The following is a 25,111-nucleotide window of genomic DNA, read 5'->3' on the forward strand; positions in this document are numbered from 1 at the left end:
TACTTTGAAACTGTAACAACAAACCAATTACAAGTTTGTCTGACATAAGTACATGTGTAAAATTATTTCCCTTGTGTCCAGTATTTGCAATGTGGAACACTTGAATTATGAGCAGAGATGTAGAGTTACAGAATTTGTTGAAAGTTCAGGTTTTCACGGTTGATGGAAAAGGCATCCACGTAAGTACTCAATAAAAAGTAAAATACATTCCTATGATTTCTGATTGTACCGGTAAATGCACGATACATTTCTAAAAATAAGTTTTATGAATTGAAAGTAAATGTTATAATTTCTTATACAAGCCAAACGTTTTTATTTTATGCCCCCGAGTCCTGTCTGTAATTCTGTCATTCTGTCTGAAACTTTAACCTTGCTAATAACTTTTGAACAGTAAGAGTTAGAGGTTTGATATTTCACATGAGTATTCCTTGTTACAAGACCTTTCTGGTTTTTTTTGGTACAGGGAGTGCGCTAAAACATAGACAGAAAAAAAATATGATAATAGACTAACCTGTAAATCGTCATATAACATATTGTCTGCTGTTTTTAACGATGGTTTTAAACAGTCTGAGATATACCATTTGCCTAATACTCATATCACTTTAACCACAAATAATCATGTCTCTGTAGTCTATAGCACATTCAGACACTAATCTGGGCTGAGATTTTGGCCCACGCTTGGCTGGATATTTGGGCTTACACCTTCACTGAGAGGCAACAGTTTAAAAATCAAACCAAGCTGAATCTCAGCCGAGATCAATTCAGACACAACACATATACATGTAAAACGAGTACGGGCATTCTTACAGACAGTTGTAATCGATTGCATCTCTTCTACCTCAGTGCCTCTGCTGTACTCTAAGGCACAGTATTACGGCCAATACTATTTTAAGTTTACATAAATGACTTCCCAACTCCGTTTCGCAAAATACAATTGTACCAATAAACAAGGTATTAAATTATTACATAATAATTATATTCCCCATAAAGCAATTAAATTTTGATTTCAGCCGTAGTGCATGTTAGTTAGTAAATAAGTACATTAATTTACAAATGTTCTTGCAGAGTGAGGCACTAACTCAGGGTAGTAAGTCTTCATTTCAAGAAAAAAATTTTTTTTAACTGTTTTACACCTAACACCATTTTACACTTGATAAACTTTGGGTGTAATCTTATTAATGGAATGTTCTCAGTGTTTATTTGTTTTTGTTTATTATTTTATTGTTTTCAAGTTGTGTTTCATTGTCTGTTAGCCTACTGTAATGTTGGGATATGGGGGTTCATTTTTCTGTTTGTGTTTTTATGTGACGTCACAGAGGGGTTAGTGCCATGCCAGGAATGGCACTAACCCTTAGTGCCATGCCTGGCATGGCACTAACCCTTAGTGCGCATGTCAGTAACCCTTAGTGCCATGCCTGGCATGGCACTAACCCCATCGCTTTGTTCCAAGTATTACCGCGATTCAAACTGCATTTCTCAGTTGTTGTAACAGAAAACAGCAATTTCCACAATTGATCATACATCCAGCCCCGTAAGATCTGCAATAGCTCGATATACAAGCTTGGCCTGCCCTCGCACTTCGCAACGTGCACTTGTCTCGGTTATGAGCAAACCGTCGCATAGAGGACGAATAATCATACCTACACTTCTTCATCTCTTCAACTGCGACCATTTGCAACGATTTATAAGAGGCAATGCGACGTTCAAATTCTACAAGGACCAGTACGCCGCAATGTAAACACTCTCTCGATCTGGTATGGCCGACGCGACCGCGCCTGCTGCAGACTATCTATTTAGCGACGTCACAAATTTAATTCTGACGTAACGTACACTGATTCCCGTACTTTGGTAATATAACGTAGGAAATATCAACACATTAAAATGTTGCGAATTTTAAAGTCATTTATTCACCATTAAGTTCTCCTATATCATGGTAAACACATATCACGGGTGCATATCCCATGGTATTACGGATCAGCGAGAATAATGGATCGAAATCATTAGAGTTTCTTGATCCGCCCCTTGATTTAGGCCCGACTTAAAAGCTCAAATTTAGTGTGCAAAGTCTTCAACTTGGAAGCCAGTGTGACGTGTCGTTGATTGTTACGTCATGGTGAACCATCCCTGTATCTTACAAAAGTTTGATAAGATAAATGCTGGCCGAGTTAGAAGGTGCCCCCCCCCCCCTTTTTTTTTAACAGAACATGGTATATGTATGCGACTGTACGCTGATCCTCTTTGTTATCGTGTATATACAATTATGATGTATCATACAGGCCGCATCATATTTAATGACGATTGGATTAGCTGATAAAACAGTGATTCATGATCACAATTCAGTCATCACCGATGTCTACATAACTCGGTAATTCTTCAATTTTCCAAGCATCGCATGTATTGTTTTTTATAATAATAAGTCTACTATTTTTTATAATTTGGTATTGATCGCATGTATTGTATATTTATTTTAATGATTTTATTATGTTTAGATCTAGATATTAATTTATAGAGATTTTTTAAAAAGCGTATTTCATTATATAGGTCTACATGCAATATAAAGTTAGCTTATTTCTATGTATATTCATGAAATCTAATTCTGTGTCATTCTATGGTATTAAGTTATATAACCGCAAGAAGAAACGGGCCAACAAGTACATTTTTGAAGAATTTGGCTTGAAGATGGAGTTCACCTCAATGATCGCGGGAATCGCCTGTTTTATCACAGCATTCTATCAGCCCTTCGACTGATCCTGTGAAGTGCAGGTCCTAGGGAGACTCGTGTGTCTGAATGGCATCTAACCTGTGCTGCAGACTATCAAGATCCAGTCAAAACGGCCTTTTTCAAGGCCACCAATAATTTAGAAAAGACACCACTATTACAACTTGCAAGAAATGTAATAAATTGCAAATGTATAATGATACATCGAAGCATACACGAATCTATATTATGTATTTATGGGGAAGTAAAGCTGGTTTATAAGAAATTTTGAGGGAAATATTAATGTGAAGACGCCTTTAATGTATAACCAAGATTTCCTTATAACTCAAACTCGGCTAAGTTTCTTTTCTTAGCGCGAGCCTGCCCATTACATCGGGTCACAATATTTAGTAAGTGATAGATTTACTGGAACTTTAGTGGGGAGTGGGTGCAACTTTATTGCCCCCCCCCCCCCCCCCCGCACTAGATTTTACAGAAGTTATGGGGTTTGAAATATATCTCCTATTTAAGCCCAATTAAAATCTAATCTAATTAAAATCAGATCCTAAGATTTACGCTCACAATCGCTACCATACGCAGAGTATTCGGTGCGGATCTAAGAAGTCTGATTTTAAATAGATTGATTAAAATTAATTGATTGATTATCATCCCATCCCGCCCGCCCCTCAAAAAAGAGCCTCGCAAAAATTACGATTTCCAACAAACTTGCTTCCCAGTGACTTGAGTGAATGATTCAAAGTCACAGAATGTTGGTTTTACATCTTCTACCAAGGATTCTTTGAATGTTAACTTGATTAACACATTGTGTGATGCCTTTTGTCATGATTTTTTCCCCCGGGAAATAAAAATTAAAAAAATAAAATTCTCCCATCCGCCCAATATTTTTTGTGACAATGGTTGATAATTTACTAATTAGTTGAATTTGGCCTCATCATTCATTTGTTATATTTTCTTTCATTTGTAATTCAGAAAGAAAAAATAATGCTAATAAAATTGATAAAACATTGAAGATAACAATACCCAGGATGTAAGAATTACACAATAGAAAAGTTACTTTTGCTGTTTCACGGGTAAAGCATGCGCCGATCGATGTCTGGGGTGTTGAAGCAGACAGGAAGTGTTATGTAATAGATATACACATACCTGTGAACGTTTTTTTTCTGTCAGTAATAGAAATGTTTCTGAACATGAATCGAAGATGAACATGAATCTGACACGAATATGAAACTGATGCATCCGATCCCGATTGGAAAGAAAATTATGAATATGAACATTGAATATAGTAAAAAGAAGATAGTTTACCTGGAGACCGCCAACAACTCAACAGTACGAAGTGAATTATTTTTTAAATATGCAGCTGCCATGAATAATAAATTTGTTCATGCAAGTTACTTAATTATTCATAAAGTAATTTGTAAACAGCGGGAAATGTACAGTTAACGTTAGTTACTACAATATTTAAAACATAACCTGGGGTCTAAATTTAGTGGGTGAGGGAATTTCATGGTTTTATATGGGGAAAAAATGCATTGATTGTAATTTTTAAAATATTTTACTATTTAAATAAAATATTTGTGAGATACAAAATATGTTAAACACAGCATAGATATCCGGAAAGGGGAGGGGGGGCACACACCCCATCCCCCCTTTTGAAATTCAATAAAAATGATGATATGCAGGTTCGTTGCAACTCGGCTAAAAAGTATACTAACATCGTGTAACCATAATGCGATTTCTACAGTATTGAAAGTTGTTTAAAACCAGTAAGTCTTTGAGCTCGCCTTTAACATTCATTCATTCTTTTGTGTGCCATTTTTCAGCATACATTTAGATGTGGAGTTAAGGGTAGAACGGAGAAAGTGTGTTCGAATTTCCAAAGAAGTTTTACCACCCCCCCCCCCCACCCCCCCCCCCCCCTCTCTCTCTCGCCACACACACACACATCTCCATTTTTCTCTCTACGCACACATCCTCTCTCTCACATACACACTTCGCACAAATATTCTTATATTAATCTCGGTTGAGATTCGGCTCGGCTGAATATTTGGACTGACGCCTTCACCGAATCTCGGAGCAGTCCTTCATAATTCATGTCTGGAAATTTACTTTCAGCTTCGGTCAGTCCAAATATTCAGCCCAGCCGAATCTTAACCGAGATTAAAATATTCTCTCTCTCTCTCTCTCTCTCTCTCTCTCTCTTGGAACATCCTTTTCTGCTTTTCCTAAACATGCATTTTTTTTAATAATTTTTACACCATATTAGCAAACCCAAAGAAGTATTTCTAATGAGAAAGACAACATATGATTATAATCTGCCGATAATAAAGTCTCCCAAACGAAGTACTGGCTGTATAAAAGTGAGCTTTTTCTGAGTACTACTATTTTCTTCCACATTAATAACTCCCTTACACTAAGTCAATGTCAATTTTAATTTTATTTAAAACATTTACATAAAAAAAGACCTTGATTTTTGCCATAGCCCCCCCCCCCCCCTTTTTTTAAAAACCAATACTAAGTCCTTGTTCCCCTCTCTTTCGTGTTGAAACTCTAGGTCTAAATGTAAAGATTTTCCCTATATATTTGCATGTAAAACTTCGATCCCCTATTGTGGCCCCATCCAACCCCCGGGGTCCATGATTTGAACAAACATGAATATGCACTATGCCAGGAAGCTTTCGTGTAAATCTCAGCTTTTCTGGCCTCTTGGTTCTTCAGAAGATTTTTAAAGATTTTTCCAATATATTTGTATGTAAAACTTTGATCCCCTATTGTGGCCCCATCATACACCCGGGGGGGGGGGGGGGGGGGGGGGGCATGATTTTAACAAACTTGAATCAGCATTAAGTCAGGAAGCTTTCATGCAAATATCAGCTTTTCTGACTAAGTGGTTCTTGAGAAGAATTTTTTTTAAATATTTCCCTATATCTTGGTATGTAAAACGTTGATCCCCTATTGTGGCCCCATCATACCCCCGGGGGCCATGATTTGAACAAACTTGAATCTGCACTATGTCAGGAATCTTTCATGTAAATGTCAGCAATATGATTACAATTCGGTTAGAAATTATTATTAATATGCAGTAAGTCTAGAACTTAAACGGACAACGAAACGGAGCACGGAAAATATATTGGAAGGAGGTCGGCATTTTGTAAAACCAAAGAGCTTATGAACAAGGAAAGAGAGAACGGAAAGTCATGCTCAGAGTCCACCGTTTCATATACTTCATGCAAATGCATGTAATGTATCTTAAAATCATCATAATTTATTATGAGAAATATCAAGCAAGTGCCTGTGGGTACCAACCCTCGCCTCCCGGCTTTGTCATTTCCTACCCCCTACCCCTTTCCTTCCTTTTCCCACCGATTGTGATAGTATATTGTAAGAAACAGATATACTGCAAAAGACTTCAATTATAATTCAACAAATTTTATTATATGTTTTAATGGCTGCCACAACAAATGACGATTTTATGAACCTAATCAATGAATCGGTTTTCATCTCCACCACCTCCCTCCCCCGAAACAACATTGAAAAATATGTAATAATTTTCTTAAGGAGGTATGCTACACCAGAGAATTTTAATCTAGATGAAAAGTGAAGAATATGTACAATATTTTGAAGTTGAAATTTTTCACATTTACTTTATTTTGTCAAACAAATACAGTTTTAGTCGAAGATAATCTGGAAAAGAATTAAAACCCCTGCTGGACTCGAACATGCGACCTACAGTTCAGCAGTCGGTATTCTTTTTTTTTTTTCCCTCTCTATTTTTCTTTCTTTCTCTTTTTGCAGTCGGTATTCTAACCTGCTGCGCTACTCGGTTAGGTATTTAAATTGAAAAGGACAAGTCAAATATTGCTGATATCGATTTTTCATCCATGTTTTTAAAGGAAGTCAGCCATTATGACGATGTAGAGTACTACCTTAACAATTTTCCCCTAACACAGCCATTTTATATCGGACTTGCTTTTAATCAGACTTTATATTTTAGGGTACAAAACAAATACTTTTTCAGTATATTATATTTATATGATTCGTTTTCAGTATTTTAGTTTGTTGTTTTTTTCTCTTTTAACCAACTACTTTGATAATGTGGGGGGGGGGGGGGGGGGGGGGTTCCAGAAAATGACAAAGCCGGAAAAATGGAGTGGCGCTTGATATTTTTCACAATAAACTATAATAATTTGGGTTGTTGTTTTTTTTTATTTGGGGGGGGGGGGTAGGGGTAGGTTTCGTTTCGCATTTTACAGGTACACCAGGCTTTCCACAGATAATGCTTGTCTCATCGATCGATATAAAGCCTCGACTGAAATAATTTCTACTTATAACAAGCAGGCACAGGGACGCTATGCCCGCTTTGACCCGAACTCTGTGCTACCATAAATATAGATATCTATATCTAGATTTCGGGCCCCAAAAAGCCTTAACCCCTGTGATTCGTTCCTATCCAAGACATTGTGTGGTAAGATCACTGTTCTCGGCAATTTACATTGAATAGAGGGGTAAAAATTCTTGCATATTTCTATTATTGAAAAAAAAAGACCTTCAACGTAAGCTTACTACGAAACAGCTATATCCAAATGTGTCCACTTAGCCTAACAACGATTTCATAAAAAAAGAAGAAAGAAAATGAGGGGGAAGTGATCTAGTACATGTAGAAGATTTGTCTTCCATTTCTCTTGAACGCTTTGAATTAAAATAATATTTAAAGTAGGGATAGTCCATTAGGCTGATATATTCATAGCAAATAGTACGAATGTACTTATCAGAATAAAGTGAGTGCGCGCACACACACACAATTATAACATATTCAATACATATATTAAATACTAACTTAGTTTGAACGTACATGTGTTTAGTGTAATATAATTACAAAGTGATCGGGCCTCGGGCCCAAGTTTTAAAAACTTAGTCCTCCCTCTTCATATGCATGGTGATATAATAAATACAAAGTCTTTCATAATATGCATGATTATGCATGATGCTGCGAAATATTCAACATTAGACATGGAATCTAACAACAAAAATGGTTCAAAATGCCCCATCTTTTACTATATTTCCGCAACAAAGACAACTTATATGAATGTACTATACATGTATTGATTGATTGAATATTGTTTAACGTCACTCTCGAGAATGTTTCACTCATATGGAGACGTCATCACTGCCGGTGAAGGGCTGCAAAATTTAAGCCTATGCTGGCGCTTAGGCCTTTGAGCAGGGAGGGATCTTTACCGTGCCACACCTGCTGTGACATGGAGCCTCGGTTTTTGCGGTATCAAACGAAGGACCGCCGCATTTATTCGCCTTCTACGACAAGCAAGGGGGTACTGAGGACCTATTCTAACCCGCGGATCCCCACGGGATGATATATGTATTGAAAGTATTTACTAACTGATTTCCCAATATTCATAAGATTTTAGAAAACCGTAAAAAATTCTTGAGGTAAATTCTGACCGCCTTAAAAACGTTTTTAGAGATATGCCCATAGTGGCTTTTAAAAGAGACAAAAATTAAAGGAAAATTATAATCAATAAATATAATTACATATGATTGATACTATAAGGAGTCTTGGTTACATTTTAAAGGCATAGGGTCTAAGATATTGGTGAAATTTTGCATGTTTCAAAAAGGTGGCGAAATTTAAGATCATAACTAGAAAATCACACAATGTTCTTCAGAATGTTTACAAACACATTGGATAACGATAGTAATTACAAAATAATTCCCTGTTCTCATTTGCCTAAACTGGTACCCTGTTGATTTCGCATCTCTTATGTTTGTATGTAGCCACCAATCAGCGGGGTACAAGTTTAATATATTGTCCTCCAGACAAAATTTTTATATAGGGCTAATAGATAACTCATAATTAATACTACAAATTTCTTTTTTGGAGTTCTTGCAAAATATTGTGATGTCATTTTTTGAGATAAAAGATAGACCCTATGCCTTTAATGTTATTCAAATTATATTAAAACTATATAAATTCGTTTGTACTTCAATTTATCATAACTTTTCAATATTGATTCCTTTCTTGCAAGTTGTAATAGTGGTGTCTTTTCTAAAATATTGGTGGCCTTGAAAAAGGCCGTTTTGACTGGATCTTGATAGTCTGCAGCACAGGTTAGATGCCATTCAGGTACACGAGTCTCCCCAGGACCTGCACTTCACAGGATCAGTCGAAGGGCTGATACAATGCTGCGATTAAACAGGCGATTCCCGCGATCATTGAGGTGAACTCCATCTTCAAGCCAAATTCTTCAAAAATGTACTTGTTGGCCCGTTTCTTCTTGCGGTCATATAACTTAATATCATAGAATGACACAGAATTAGATTTCATGAATATACATAAAAATAAGCTAACTTTATATTACATGTATATAATGAAATACGCTTTTTAAAAAATCTCTATAAATTAATATCTAAACATAATAAAATAAATATACAATACATGCGATCAATACCAAATTAAAAAAATAGTAGACTAATTATTATAAAAAACAATACATGCGATGCTTGGAAAATTGAAGAATTACCGAGTTATGTAGACATCGGCGATGACTGAATTGTGATCATGAATCACTGTTTTATCAGCTAATCCAATCGTCATTAAATATGATGCGGCCTGTATGATACATCATAATTGTATATACACGATAACAAAGAGGATCAGCGTACAGTCGCATACATATACCATGTTCTGTTTTTAAAAAAAAGGGGGGGGGGGGGCACCTTCTAACTCGGCCAGCATTTATTGTAAGATACAGGGATGGTTCACCATGACGTAACAATCAACGACACGTCACACTGGCTTCCAAGTTGAAGACTTTGCACACTAAATTTGAGCTTTTAAGTCGGGCCTAAATCAAGGGGCGGATCATGAAACTCTAATGATTTCGATCCATTATTCTCGCTGATCCGTAATACCATGGGATATGCACCCGTGATATGTGTTTACCATGATATAGGAGAACTTAATGGTGAATAAATGACTTTAAAATTCGCAACATTTTAATGTGTTGATATTTCCTACGTTATATTACCAAAGTACGGGAATCAGTGTACGCTACGTCAGAATTAAATTTGTGACGTCGCTAAATAGATAGTCTGCAGCAGGCGCGGTCGCGTCGGCCATACCAGATCGAGAGAGTGTTTACATTGCGGCGTACTGGTCCTTGTAGAATTTGAACGTCGCATTGCCTCTTATAAATCGTTGCAAATGGTCGCAGTTGAAGAGATGATGAAGTGTAGGTATGTTTATTCCTCCTCTATGCGACGGTTTGCTTATAACCGAGACAAGTGCACGTTGCGAAGTGCGAGGGCAGGCCAGGCTTGTATATCGAGCTATTGCAGATCTTACGGGGCTGGATGTATGATCAATTGTGGAAATTGCTGTTTTCTGTTACAACAACTGAGAAATGCAGTTTGAATCGCGGTAATACTTGGAACAAAGCGATGGGGTTAGTGCCATGCCAGGCATGGCACTAAGGGTTACTGACATGCGCACTAAGGGTTAGTGCCATGCCAGGCATGGCACTAAGGGTTAGTGCCATTCCTGGCATGGCACTAACCCCTCTGTGACGTCACATAAAAACACAAACAGAAAAATGAACCCCCATATCCCAACATTACAGTAGGCTAACAGACAATGAAACACAACTTGAAAACAATAAAATAATAAACAAAAACAAATAAACACTGAGAACATTCCATTAATAAGATTACACCCAAAGTTTATCAAGTGTAAAATGGTGTTAGGTGTAAAACAGTTAAAAAAAATTTTTTCTTGAAATGAAGACTTACTACCCTGAGTTAGTGCCTCACTCTGCAAGAACATTTGTAAATTAATGTACTTATTTACTAACTAACATGCACTACGGCTGAAATCAAAATTTAATTGCTTTATGGGGAATATAATTATTATGAAATAATTTAATACCTTGTTAATAGCCATTTATAGAGAAATTGAAACAGGAAGACTGCCACATGTTACAGTTATATTGACTCATGGCTTTTCACCTAAACAAATGTACACAACTCACAATTACACATAGAAAGCATGCATACACATGTACACAAATACACAACCCCAGGCTTGAATCTGTATCCTCAGCAAAATACGTAATAAGAGTCACTCTGTTAATTACTTGGATATTTTTAAGACATAGAATTTGAAAGTTTCAATCAATACTGACATAAAATGATTAAAATCGACACAAGCATTCAGCATATGTCAAACATTTGTAGGACCCAAACTAAAATTATTATAGCTGTAGCATCTGGAACCCTCACACATCACTGATGAAGACAAACAAAAACTAGAATCTGTATGACGTCGATCTGCTTGCTATTTAAGGAATGAAAGTAATTATACCCCCGCGAATGAAGTTCAGGGGGGTATATAGGAATCACTCTGTCCGTCTGTCGGTCCGTCCGTCCGTTCGTCTGTGCAGATTCGTGTCCGGGCCATAACTTCTTTGTTCTTTGACATAGGCATACCATATTTGACACACAGGTGGATCACCATGAGACGATGTGTCGAGTACCTTCATGACCTCTATATGACCTTGACCTCAAGGTCAAAATTAAAGGTTTTTTACAATGGATTCGTGTCTGGGCCATAACTTCTTTGTTCTTTGAGATAGGCATACCATATTTGACACATGAGTGTATCACCATGAGATGATGTGTCGGGTACCTTCATGGCCTCCATATGACCTTGACCCCAAGGTCAAAATTAAAGGTTTTTACAATGGATTCGTGTCAGGGCCATGACTTCTTTGTTCTTTGACATAGGCATACCATATTTGAAACATGAGTGTATCATCATGAGACAATGTTTTGGGTACCTTCATGACCTCTATATGACCTTGTACTTTGACCTCAAGGTCAAAATTGATTATAGGGTTTTGACATAGTCATACCATAAGACATGGGTGTATCACCATAAGACTATGTGTCATGTACATTCATGACCTCTTTATGACCTTGACCTTTGATCTCAAGGTCAAAATTATAGGTTTATACCATGGATTTGTGTTCGGACTAGATCTTCCATTTTCTTCTACAAAGGCATTCCTTATTTTTACACTCAGGAAAGAGGTAATTTATACGTATTAACAACACCCTTTGGGAGATTGGGGTAAGCAGGGGTATTCTTAGTGAGCATTGCTCACAATACCTCTTGTTTTTATTTGTTTTATACTATATAAAATAAGTTGGGGCAGTTTACGCATTATAAACCTTGAAGTGGTTTATGAAATTGCGTAAATTGTCCCAACTTACTTTATATTGTATAAGAATTAAGAATAATAAAAATTACTTTCACTCCTTATAATTTAATTTAGAAAACCGTGTTTGATATGATTTGATGAATAATTCTAAAGAAAACATCAATTTCATATGATACAGACTAAATTTGCGGTAGAAACAAAATAGAAACTAAACAGCCAAACGCATTGTGACTTCATTCTTATGCCTCGTTCACACGGATGCGCATTAAATTTTACTTCGCATCAAATTTGATGCGAAGTAAAATAATGCGCATTACATTAATTCGAATTCAATAGCGTTCACACGGCGGTAATATTTAATACGAAGTAAACTAATGCGCATTAAATTCGTATGCATCCCCATTAATGGGTGCACGAAATAAAGTAAAGAATAGACTATGTTATTGAAAATTATTTTTATAGATATTTTAATGAATATTGTGTAGATCTATACAGAATTCTTTGTTCAAAACGCTATATAGGCCTACATGTAGTATACTACATGTTTACAATTTAGGCCTACATACATAATTCCGATCTACACATAAGGGGTTTTTTGTCGTGTTTATTTATATGTTCCCAAGAAATTACTTGTTATTTCCTCCGACAACCAGCATTCAATCTAGACAATATATTTTCTTCATGGGCCCAATTTTAAAACTTCGGAACGTCTTTTTCACCATTCCGCTGACTATTGTTATGACGTAATTTTTAATTACTAATACGTATTATAAGTCTACTATGACGTCATATGGTATAAAAATTAACAATGAGCGTCATATATTTTAAAAAATGTAAAACAGAAAATCATATTATCACTATTTTAAAACATTGTTGTCGTATTTAAAAACAATTCCTTCCACATGTATTACTCAGTATGCCTATGCAGAGCACAGATTTATGTCTGACATTATCTAATGGCATGCTGTTTGTACATGTTTTTAGTGATTATTATCATTTTGCTTAGTTTTTCGTACAAAACTAACATTAATATATATAGCTGACCATGGGTATGATGCATGTGACCCAAATTGGCCATTACGCATGCGTCTACATTTAATTCGAATTAGCTTCGCTTAGCGTTCACACGGAGCTATAATGCAAAGTAAATTTAATTCGCATTAAATCGCGACGTCAATTTTAATTCGAAGTAAACTAATGCGCATTAAAATCTCCGTGTGAACGCGGTTCAGATTTAGTTCGCATTAACTTACGTTTAATGCGAATTAAATTCTTTGTGTGAACGAGGCATAAGGATGTCATATAGTGGGACTAAAGGGCAGCTTTGTTGATATGATATAAAAAATGTTGATACAGTGAAATGAACCAATCAAATTGTGTGAAACAAGTGAAATTAAATTTAGTATGTATGTATAGATTTACTGCAATTTAAGCAGTGTCACCATATGTTTATGATAAATGTGTTGCTATATATTGACCAATCCTATCCTTATACAAAGAGACAGTAGAACCAGACTGAACCATTCATATCCTTATACAAAGAGACAGTAGAACCAGACTGAACCATTCATATCCTTATACAAAGAGACAGTAGAACCAGACTGAGGCATTCATATCCTTATACAAAGAGACAGTAGAACCAGACTGAACCATTCATATCCTCATACAAAGAGACAGTAGAACCAGACTGAACCATTCATATCCTCATACAAAGAGACAGTAGAACCAGACTGAGCCATTCATATCCTTATACAAAGAGACAGTAGAACCAGACTGAACCATTCATATCCTCATACAAAGAGACAGTAGAACCAGACTGAACCATTCATATCTTCATACAAAGAGACAGTAGAACCAGACTGAACCATTCATATCCTCATACAAAGAGACAGTAGAACCAGACTGAGCCATTCATATCCTTATACAAAGAGACAGTAGAACCAGACTGAGCCATTCATATCCTTATACAAAGAAACAGTAGAACCAGACTGAGGCATTCATATCCTTATACCAAGAGACAGTAGAACCAGACTGAGGCATTCATATCCTTATACAAAGAGACAGTAGAACCAGACTGAACCATTCATATTCTTATACAAAGAGACAGTAGAACCAGACTGAGCCATTCATATCCTTATACAAAGAGACAGTAGAACCCAATCTGATTAAAATAAGATCTTTGATCCGCTCCGTTATTGTTATGTCGTAGGATCTTTGATCCGCTCCGTTATTGTTATGTCGCTACACAAAGATCTTTGTGTAGCGACATAACAATAACGGAGCGGATCAAAGATCTTATTTTAATCAGATTGCAGTAGAACCAGACTGAGCCATTCATATCCTCATACAAAGAGACAGTAGAACCAGACTGAGCCATTCATATCCTTATACAAAGAGACAGTAGAACCAGATTGAGGCATTCATATCCTTATACAAAGAGACAGTAGAACCAGACTGAACCATTCATATCCTTATACAAAGAAACAGTAGAACCAGACTGAGGCATTCATATCCTTATACCAAGAGACAGTAGAACCAGACTGAGGCATTCATATCCTTATACAAAGAGACAGTAGAACCAGACTGAACCATTCATATCCTTATACAAAGAGACAGTAGAACCAGACTGAGCCATTCATATCCTTGTACAAAGAGACAGTAGAACCAGACTGAACCATTAATATCATTTAGCAAACATACAAAGACTCTTACAAATGGTCTTTTTTCCACCAAACCCCCGGAAAGTATAGTCCAATGTTACAGAGTACAGGTCATACTAACTTATTGCTCTCCATTCCATCGTATAATTCAGAATATATTTTAACTTAATTTTTAATCATGCTATGTATAACTAAAGTACTGATCATTTTATTTTTGAAAATTGTGTAAATATTATCAAGGTCATCCATATACTGGCAGGTAATCTTCATGAGTTGAAGTTTTGTCATATATTGAAGAATAATTATGTTTCCTTATACAGCATTGTATATTGTTGTTGTGGACATTCATGCTAAGTATAGTTAGTCATCTAGCTTTCATTGTCAGTAAAATCTTGTCATTTCATACATGAGTTCAAACTAAATTAAGAAAATATGAGAGAGAGAGAAAAGGGGGGTGGGGTCCAGCACAATCTATAGATTGATAAAGCTATAATAACTTTATCAAGCTATTTCCCCTTGCTTTCTTTTTTTTTTTTAGCTATTTTTGTTTGAATTTGCAGTTTCGTACACAGCACCTGACCGAAAAAATGCTTTTTAAAAATAAATAAGATATTCAAAGCAATAAAAAAAAATATCTGTAGATGTCATTTCTTTGTATTTCAGTTAACAATTTTCAGTCAGAGGAACATTCCTTTGTTTGCACACCAGTTAGATGCAATAATTTAGCCCTATCCAATTTTTTTTTATTCTGACAATTTCGTTCTCCCAAAACAAAATAAAAATCGGAGAGGGCTACATTATTGCAGCTAGCCCACCAGTATATGTGCCCCGAGACATTCATGATAGTATACCACATATATCATTATGTGTGGCCATTTCAATGTGCAACACTATAGGCACTGCATCTGATTGACGATATCTCCAAAAGGTTATCTGTAATTAACAGCTAGGGTTCAAAATATGCATGGTCAATCCCTCAATGTTTTCATCACAGCAAGATTGCAGCACATTTGTATTTGAAAAACTTTCCACGACAATCTGCTAAATATTTATAGCATCCTAAGTTACTAGACAGCCTGTGCTCTTCAAAAAATGAAATGCTTTATAAATGTATTGTATATTTAAAGTAACACATATATATTGTAACGTGCTATTGTCCAAGAATAAGGCAGATGTTATATTTACAGTTTATTTACAAATATGCACATATTTACACACAACATTTATGTTGAACAACTTCAAATAGTTGAAGTTCAATATACACATCAGTCCATCTGCTTACGGAGCAGAACTGACATCCATCTGTATTAAACTCCAATACAGAACTGACTCAAACTTGGGCATGCCCCTCAAACTTCAAGGTTCCCAGCCAAAATCATAAAGCACCGATAATGGCTAACCTTAATCAGGAATATAAACAATTAACCCTTATATTCCCATGAGAACATCAGTGACCACTAGTGTAGGACAATGACAGACATATCCCGTAACCCATTGTGATAACAGTATAGAGCAATAAATGCTGAGCATGCATACAAGATAAACAAGTGAACAGAATTAGTGAAACTCCAAAATTATGACAATATGTCTGATGGGCCTGGTGTTTTAGGAATGTAGTACTGCACTTTTCAAATTTTGTAACATGTCACTAAAATAAACTTATGTACATACTTGTATTTGCTTACTTACATAGTAACCAAGATATTTTGTTTATCTCGATTGACTGATCGTAAGTCAGTTATTTGATATGGCTTGGAAACATCAAAATTTTTATCATTTTTTGCTCATTAAAAGACAAATTTTGCGAAATTTCTTAATAATAATGTGTTGTAAATGATGACAGGTACAAGCACTTATATTCAGTCAAGCATTTTGAAAGTGCACAATTATATCAAAATAGCTACCATGTCATAATCTTGAAGGTGCATGTAGCTGAATTGAGTTATATATAGCTTTTTAAAGCTGTTGTAATTAGCTCATTCCAGGGATTGTGTTGGACATGGACAATGCATGAAGAGCTGTTTTGTTTCCTAGGTTACAGTACCGATTGTGGGAGAAAACGAGTTGTCTGTGACTGACATACACACCAAAGTCTGCCACTCTTTGGGTAATATAAGCCACTATTATTTTCTAGAACTACAGTAGTATCTATGTCTAATACTACAAATGGCACGTACGTACTACAGAGTATAAGACTGTTGTTTAAGAAACAGATTTCATTTTTTGAAAATGCTTTAGGGAATGAATTGCAATGCTAATTTCCTGCATACATTTCATGAAGTGCTAACATTGCTCCATAAAGTATGCAGATATGAAGTGTCACAGTTCATACCCTCATGTATTTTCAAAACGGAAATTTATTTTTTATATTTACCTTCTACTTTCATTTCTCTCAGAATTCCCAACAGTAATAATAGACATACTATATTTAACAAGATTCATACAAGCATTGTTCACAACCGCATCTCAATTTGTGAAGATAATCAAAGGCAAAAAACATTGGAATTGTAAATATGGAATAAATGATGTCCGTGTCACAGTGTGCAAGTGTATGCATGGAGCACAAAATTAACATAAACTCACACGCAACAATTCAATTGAAGATTTCTTCAAATGATTGATAATATCTTCAATTCTGAATTATTGATAGCATTAATTATTCTGCTGAATTGATGCATGCAAGAATTATTCAATTGATGCTCTTCTCAAATAAATTAAAGATATAATTGATTGAATTGATCCACATATTACAATTCAATTGAAGAGAGCAATAATTCAATTAATGCATGCACTAATATTGAATTATTGCTCTCTTCTATTCAAGAATTAAATTATTGTGCAATCAATTCAATTAATGTGCACAATATTTGAATAACTGCCCTCTTCAATTGAGGCAATGATATCATTAATCATTTATTCATTTGATGCATGCAATAATTCTTTTAGAGAGAGCAACTATCTAATCAGAGATGCATGTATCTTCAATTCAACATTATCCACAAATTGATTTAAAGATCTCTTTTATCAATTCAATTACTGCACTTATCAATTCAATTATTGTGTGCAATAATTGAATTGATTCACTAAACAAATAAATCAATGGAATTGATGCTCACATTAATTTGATTATTGCCTGAATTGAATTGATGATATCTTCAAATAATTAAATATATTTTCAATTATTTGAGTTTTTGTTAAGGATCAATTCAGAGGAACAAAAGAAAAGACCGATAGTATGTAAAGGGGAGAACAATTTCCCAGAAAACGTCACATTATTATATCAAGTTTATTTAATTATTTTATGTTGTACAAGCATTGTATATAAATTTTTCATTTTGAACTTTAAAATTTTATCTACAATGTTGAAATTAATCTTCAAAGTTTGAGAAACAGCATTTCCCTCATTTAAGCACCGATGTTGACATGAATTTTGGCTATAAAGTCCTTTAAGGCAGGCCTGCCCCTAAAATCTTTGTTGTTGATATTTTCATTGGTTGCAATAATGACAACAATTTACAATAGTAATTTTTTCAGAGTCACCCATGCCTTGGGGTCAAAATTCACGAAAACTGACAAAAAATTAGGGGAACTGTTTTGGAGGACCGGTTCATTATATATGGAGTATAACTTGTGCTTAGAATAGCTCAGTCTGCTGCACCAGCTGTGGTTATTTTTTTTTTGCCATGGTTCACATCCGCCTCACACCATACTTTTGTTTTTATTTCTTATTTCGCATTTTCTACACGTTTAATTATTATACCTTATTTATTATATATATTTTTTCCTTCAATAATTTGGTTTAAATGCAAATCCATGCTTTATATAAAAGTCAGTAAAAGAGATCATACAAATGCAGTCCAGTGGAACTATCCTTGCTGTTGAAGACAATAATAATTCATCCAGCGGTACTTGATGGAAGCACATATGCAACTAAAAAAAAGCATGCCATACAAGAATATTTAACTTTATTGCTTATTAACCTTGACACAGGGGGTCTGGGTTCGAATCTCAGTCTGGTCAGTCCATTACAAATAATTAATTTTGAATGTTATCAATCACACTGGTTATAAAAGTATGAGGATTAATTAAAATAACTACATGTACAAGAGGGTAATTTGTGTAATGAATTTGCCAGATATTTAGATATAGTTTCATTCTTTTCTCATTTTAGGATTGCAGAAAACGAGTTCTATCTGGTTTTCATTGTTTTGTGGAAAAGATATCATTTTAAAAAGATTAAAACCGGAAACATTTACTCCTAATACCACAAAAGGTAATATATATGTATTAATCAAGGTTTTGTTAGACATAGGTAATACATTGTATATGTACTAATCAAGGTTTTGTTAGACATAGGTAATACATTGTATATGTACTAATCAAGGTTTTGTTAGACATAGGTAATACATTGTATATGTACTAATCAAGGTTTTGTTAGACATAGGTAATACATTGTATATGTACTAATCAAGATTTTGTTAGGTAATACACTCTATTTTAGATTTTACTGGGGAAAATATTTGGGGTTTTTTTCATTTCAAATGTAACTATTCATAGAAATTACCCTACGGAAATGGTGCCATAGTAAAGAAATAGAAGCACAACTGATTAAAGATGACCCAGTAGCATGTCATTTGGTGTACTTGGAGGCCAAAGCTGCAATATCTAGTGGTAAATATTAGTACAGGTGACATAAGACATACTAGGATTTAAGTTGCTATGTTTATGCTATCTTATTAATGAGGGAAATGAATCAATTGTGCACATGACTGAATTCCACAGGGTATTAAGAACATACAAATTAATTTTTATCTAATTTGAATTGGGAATCAAAGAATGCCAACTATTAGCAATGCACATAAAGGACTACATGCTAAACTCGCTTTTCCACTGAAAGGTCTTTGAAAAAGGAATGAATAAATCATGGTCCATTTTATCCGGCAAACAGAAACAGTAATAAAATGATTCAGTAAATCCCTGGTTACTAAACATGCACAAATATAGTATCAAAATTGTTTTAAACTCACCTTAGCTAAAAGCTCACGTGAGCTTTTCTGATCAACTGGTCTCCATCTGTCTGTATTTTACATACTGTTAGCTCACCTGAAGTCTCTGACTGAAATTTATCCAGTGTCTGTTGTTAACTGTTCATGTTTTTATCTTCTCCAGAACCATTGGAGCCAATTTAAATCAAATTTGGTGCACATTTATTTTGGATGAAGGGGATTCAAGCTTCTTCAAATGAATGGTCATACACTCTTTAAAAGGGAGATAATTTTTTTTTTTTTTAAATGCAAAACTAGTGTGGAGCCATTTAAAAATCTTACATTTTACCCTTGCTCATAACTTTGAATTGGTAAATGATAGTGCTCTCATATTTAACATATGCATTTCTTGTGACAAGGTGCTTCTTTTAATTACCAATTTGAAAGTTTTCAACCTTTTAACTTTGACCTTGGAGTATCACCTACTTTTAAGAAAATTTTACCTAAGCAATATCTCCTGAACTATTTAAGGTAGGACTTTCATATTTTGTGTATAGTTTCCTTATGGCAAGAACTTTCAATTGATACCTTTTTGACCTTGTAACCTTGACCCTGGATTTTGACCTACTTTTAAGATAAATTAACCTAAGCAATATCTCCTGAACTCTAAGCTAGGGCTTTCATATTTTGTATATAGATATCTTGTATCAAGACCTTACATTTCATACCATGATCTTTGACCTTGTATCACAATTATGCTGTGACCCTTTGGGGTTAGGTTGGGGCCACAATATAGAGTCAAAAACTTTCATGGGAGTATCTTTTGAATTCAAAACAGCTGGACAACTGCAGGACCAAAGTGACTCAGATGAGTGATGTGGCCCATGGGCCTCTCTACTTTAACCTTCCTCATAACTTTTGAATGATGAGTGATAAAAAAAAAAAGACACTTTCATATTTTGAATGTAGATTCCTTATGGCAAGAAATTTTATATGATGCCATGATGTGTGACCTTGACCTTGGAGTTTGACCCAAATTTCAAAACTTTAAACTTGCTCATAACTCTTGAATGGTGTACACTGTGATATATCTTTCATATTTCGTGTATGCATTCCTTGTGACAAGACCTTTCCAGGTTTTGAACACGTAACCTTGACCTTGGATTTTGACCTACTTTTAAGATAAATTAATCTAGGCAATATCGCCTGAGCAGTTTAAGGTGGGGCTTACATATTTTGTATATAAGATTCCTTATGGCAAGACCCTACATTTCATACCATGATCTTTGACCATGTAACACAGTTATGCTGCGACCCTTTGGAACTAGGTTAGGGCCACAATATGGGGTAAAAATGTTTCATGGGAATAAAGATTGAAAAAAAAAAAAATCTTTTGAAAATCACAACAGCTTAACAATAGCAAGACCAAAGTCACTCAGGTAATGTGGCCAATGGGCCTCTTGTTTACTTCTTCTCAAAAACCAATATGCTAATTTCAACCAAACTTGCCATAAAGCATCCTTGGGCAAACACAATTCAAAATTGTTCAAATGAGGGGGTCACACCCTTTTCAAAAGGTAGATGCATGTATGTAATTAAGAAATATTCAAATTATGTAGGCATCTTGTAAATCTTCTCAAGAACCAATGGGGCAGAAAATACAAAACTTATCTGAAAGTTTCTTTGATGATCATAAATTTCAAATCACTTATACCTTAAGATTTATCTAGGAAAACAAATCTTTTTTTTTAAAAATCTTCACCCAAACAACAAAGCAGTGTTCTACAACTTGTATTAATACTTTTCATCGACTTTAATGTTGTATGGGAGGAAACCGGACTACCCAGAGAAAACCCACATGACGGTGTGTGAGTGGGTGACCACAGTACCTCTCATAACCATTGCTGATCCTGAGGATCACAGTGATGAGAAGTGAGTGCATAAGCACTATGCTACCCAGACACCCATAGGGTTTCATCAGTTTTACCTGTGGGGCTGGGGTGGGATTAACAATTTTATTTGCTGGAATAAAGAGGGTTAAAAATGTTTTTAGAAATCCCAGAGTAACTAGATCAGCTGAGTGTTATGTCCCAGGGGTCTCTTGTATGTGGTGTCACATCTATACGCAAATGAAAATTTCAGTCTCGATCATGGCATCACATCAAACCTAAGACATTTGACTTAAGTGACTGTTCCTTCACCAAGTACAGTGAAAATCATGGATGTTTCAGATATAACCTTAAAAAGTGAGGTCCTGTATCATGGTTGGTTTTAGCATGTCAAAGAATCCTCAAGCCCTCACTGCTATGACAGTAAGCACCCTCAGGTGCTTGTGTACAGGACACCCTACTCTCTGTATTTTTGAGTGCATAGTGTCTTGGACATTTAGCATGTATTTTCAACAAAATAAGTAATTTAAGAGTATTTTTACTTCAATGGAATACACAAATCTCACATAGAAACTCTCTTTTATAAATGTCATATCACTGATCATAATTAATAATATATGGTCATTTGTGTTGTTCAGTGATATTTAATTCATTAAATATCAAAACAGTTTGAGATGCTAAATAAATTACATGTGCATTCTGTAACTATAACCATTGATTTATGATGTGTTTTAGGTTTACTGAATGTAAGGCATGGACAGCAGGAAAAACTAGAAGGTAGCACTTTTCACTTGAAATTTATTATTAATTATGAATTTCATAAACAGTATTAAAGGTATGTACCATTTAATTTTTCTTCTTCTGAACAGAATATGATGATCCTGCATTTAAACTGGAGGAAAAATATGTCCAACTTGCACAAACTTTTGAGAACTATTTCTCCATTGCAATAAAGGATTGTAGAATTACTTGCAATGAATTCAGTGGAATTACTCCTCAGGTAAAGTTTCTTGTGATAATGTTTTCTGTGAATGGAGCAATGAAGCAGGAAAAAAATTCCATATTGACTAATGCATGACTCTTTTGTCATTGAGATATCAATATATTGCATATTCGCAAAAATAAACGAACATGTATTTTGTTCAGAAAAAAAATGTATGCTTAAGAAATAATTGTTTACCAATATCTACTATAGATCTTCCATAAAGGCATTGTCAGAGTTTCCTATGATGGCATACAGCTACATGAGGGTAAGAGACTAATAATTTATGAATTATTTCAAGGAAGTATTTAATACTGCCAAAAGGTAGAATTACAATTCTCATTTGGAGGATTCTACGGACCAGAATGGATTACGTTCTGAACGGATTATGATATGAACGGATTACATTCTGAATTTTTTAGTGTTTGGTAATATGGAATGCCAAATTAACATATATTCAAATATCTATCTTAAAGTATTCAGTACACGTCTACCTATATTTAAATCAGTTGTACCTATATCTCCAAGGGAATGTAAGATTTGAATTGAACCTATCTGGATTCCTCAACTTCATAAAAACCCTTACAAACAAAGATACATTGCTGGATCCAGTAAATGTTCTACCAATTAAGCCCCTATCTTTGCTCCTCACGAAAATATTAACAGCTGTGAAGGAGAAACTTCAAACTTACTGTTCAACTACATATGCCAGAAGTGGTGTAAATCAAATGTGGATTCTAAAAAATTCTAAAAATCTTTTAGTAAACTTAAAATCACAAAACTTTTCTCAAATCAACAACATCAAAACGTATGACTTTTCAACACTTTACACGACCATTCTTCACGATAATATCTTCATGGTCTTTGGTGACCAGGTCTTCCAACAGTCTGTTGGAATCCCCATGGGCACGAATTGTGCTCCTTTGTTAGCTGATATGTTTTTATATTCCTATGAAGCAGAATGTATTCAAAAACTTCTATGCGAGAAGAAAAAATCTCTCACTGTGACCTTCAATTTGACATTTAGACATATCGACAACGTGTTATCTATTAACAATAATAATTTTCATTCATATGTTGATTCGATATATCCCAGTGAACTCGAAATAAAAGACACCACAGAGTCGTCCACTTCTGCTTCATACTTAGATATTTTAATGTAAGTAGATATTAACGGCTAACTAACAACTCAACTTTATGACAAACAGGATGATTTCAACTTCTTCATCATCAACTTCCCATATCTATGTAACAATATTCCATTATCACCTGCATATGGTGTTTATATCTCTCAACTGATTCGATACGCAAAAGCTTGTTCTGCGTAAGGTCAGTTTTTAAATCGAAGCAGGCTACTGATAAAAAAGATGATGGTGCAGGGGTTCCAACAGTTTCGTTCAAAGTCAGCATTTCGCAAATTCTATGGTCTATATAAGGATCTAGTTTGTTAATACAACCTATCATTGGGTCAAATGTTGTCTGATGTGTTTCATGCCGATTGCTAGGCCATACTTGGCACACTGATTTTGACTACGGATAACTCCGTTTACCTGATCAAGATACATGTCTAACAGCGGGTGTGACCAATCGACAGGGGATGCCTATTCCTCCTAGGCACCAGATCCCACATTTGGTATATCCAAGGGTCCGTGTTTGCCCAACTATCTATTTTGTATTGCTTATAGGAGTTATGAGATTGATCATTGTTTGTTATCTTCGCCTTTCATCTTTCAATTATAAAAATACTGGCTACTTCCCCAGAAAACTTTCTATACACAATCTAGGTTAAAATAGGTCCCTAGTACCCCTTGACACAGCACGATAAAGAACCCTCCCTGATCAAAGGCCGCAAGCGCCAAGCATAGTCCTAAATTTTGCAGCCCTTCACCGGCAATGGTGACATAAAACAATATAAAATCAATCAATCGAAATGAACAGATAATTCACTTATTAACATCTTCTTTAATACTTCAGGTGAGAAGCTGGTTATTCTGGAATGGAAACGTTTGAAAATGTGGCTGATCCACAACGATTTATCTAGAATTACTCTTCTGTACATCAATCCAAGTGGTGCAGAAGACACTATTGTTATAGAAACCTGTCAGTTCGAATATTTACTGTCAGCTATCAATCTGATGGTCAAAGAACTCCAGGCAAGTGTACATTTGAAAGGAAAGTTTCAAGAAAAAGTTAATGTATATACTTTAAGTCTGTAACTGTATAGATAGAGATGGATAATGTATTCATCTAAAGAAGTATCGGATGAGAAGTACTTTCATCCATTAATTCCCTTTTCCTGTACTTTTTGAACAGGTGTCTAGTCCCAGTGATTCCTTCTTTTACTCTTCCATGATTTCAACCAATGACGACGGATCCAGATCTTATGAAAATGCTCTTTTCAAGGCATGAAGTCCATTAATTAAGTTCACCTATACACACACTCTGTCATCCATTTCTAAAACATCTGGATGAGTAATGTCTGTGATTGTGAAATAGTGATAGTGTGAGAGAGAAAGCCATGGGAAGATGAATTTAATATAGTTTATACAGCTGCGTGTAGTACATGCAAGAGTGTGAATAAAGTTACATGTATTTATATCAGAAACATTTTCTGCATGAAATAAAAAGATTCAACTACAGGCA

General features: G+C 35.0%; 1 protein-coding gene across 1 annotated transcript; it reads left to right on the plus strand.

Annotated features, from left to right (window-relative positions):
- Positions 1-12: 12 nt before the first annotated feature.
- LOC125680394 (uncharacterized) lies at positions 13-25,111 on the plus strand. The gene is made up of 9 exons (XM_048919952.2): positions 13-179; positions 16,647-16,719; positions 18,784-18,885; positions 19,170-19,283; positions 22,222-22,263; positions 22,356-22,486; positions 22,682-22,736; positions 24,443-24,621; positions 24,782-25,111. The coding sequence occupies exons 1-9, from the start codon at positions 108-110 to the stop codon at positions 24,875-24,877; spliced, it is 864 nt and encodes a 287-aa protein (XP_048775909.2). The 5' UTR covers positions 13-107; the 3' UTR covers positions 24,878-25,111.

The sequence above is a fragment of the Ostrea edulis genome, chromosome 2 (assembly GCF_947568905.1).
Source record: "Ostrea edulis chromosome 2, xbOstEdul1.1, whole genome shotgun sequence".
Taxonomy (NCBI): Eukaryota; Metazoa; Mollusca; class Bivalvia; order Ostreida; family Ostreidae; genus Ostrea; species Ostrea edulis.

What these genes read in the sequence shown, in the direction of transcription:
- LOC125680394 (XM_048919952.2), top strand. Translation starts at nt 108, where the DNA reads ATGAGCAGAGATGTAGAGTTACAGAATTTGTTGAAAGTTCAGGTTTTC. An exon ending in TACTCCTAATACCACAAAAG is followed by an intron (nt 18,886 to 19,169) that starts GTAATATATATG and finishes AACTATTCATAG; the next exon opens with AAATTACCCTACGGAAATGG. An exon ending in CAAAGCTGCAATATCTAGTG is followed by an intron (nt 19,284 to 22,221) that starts GTAAATATTAGT and finishes GATGTGTTTTAG; the next exon opens with GTTTACTGAATGTAAGGCAT.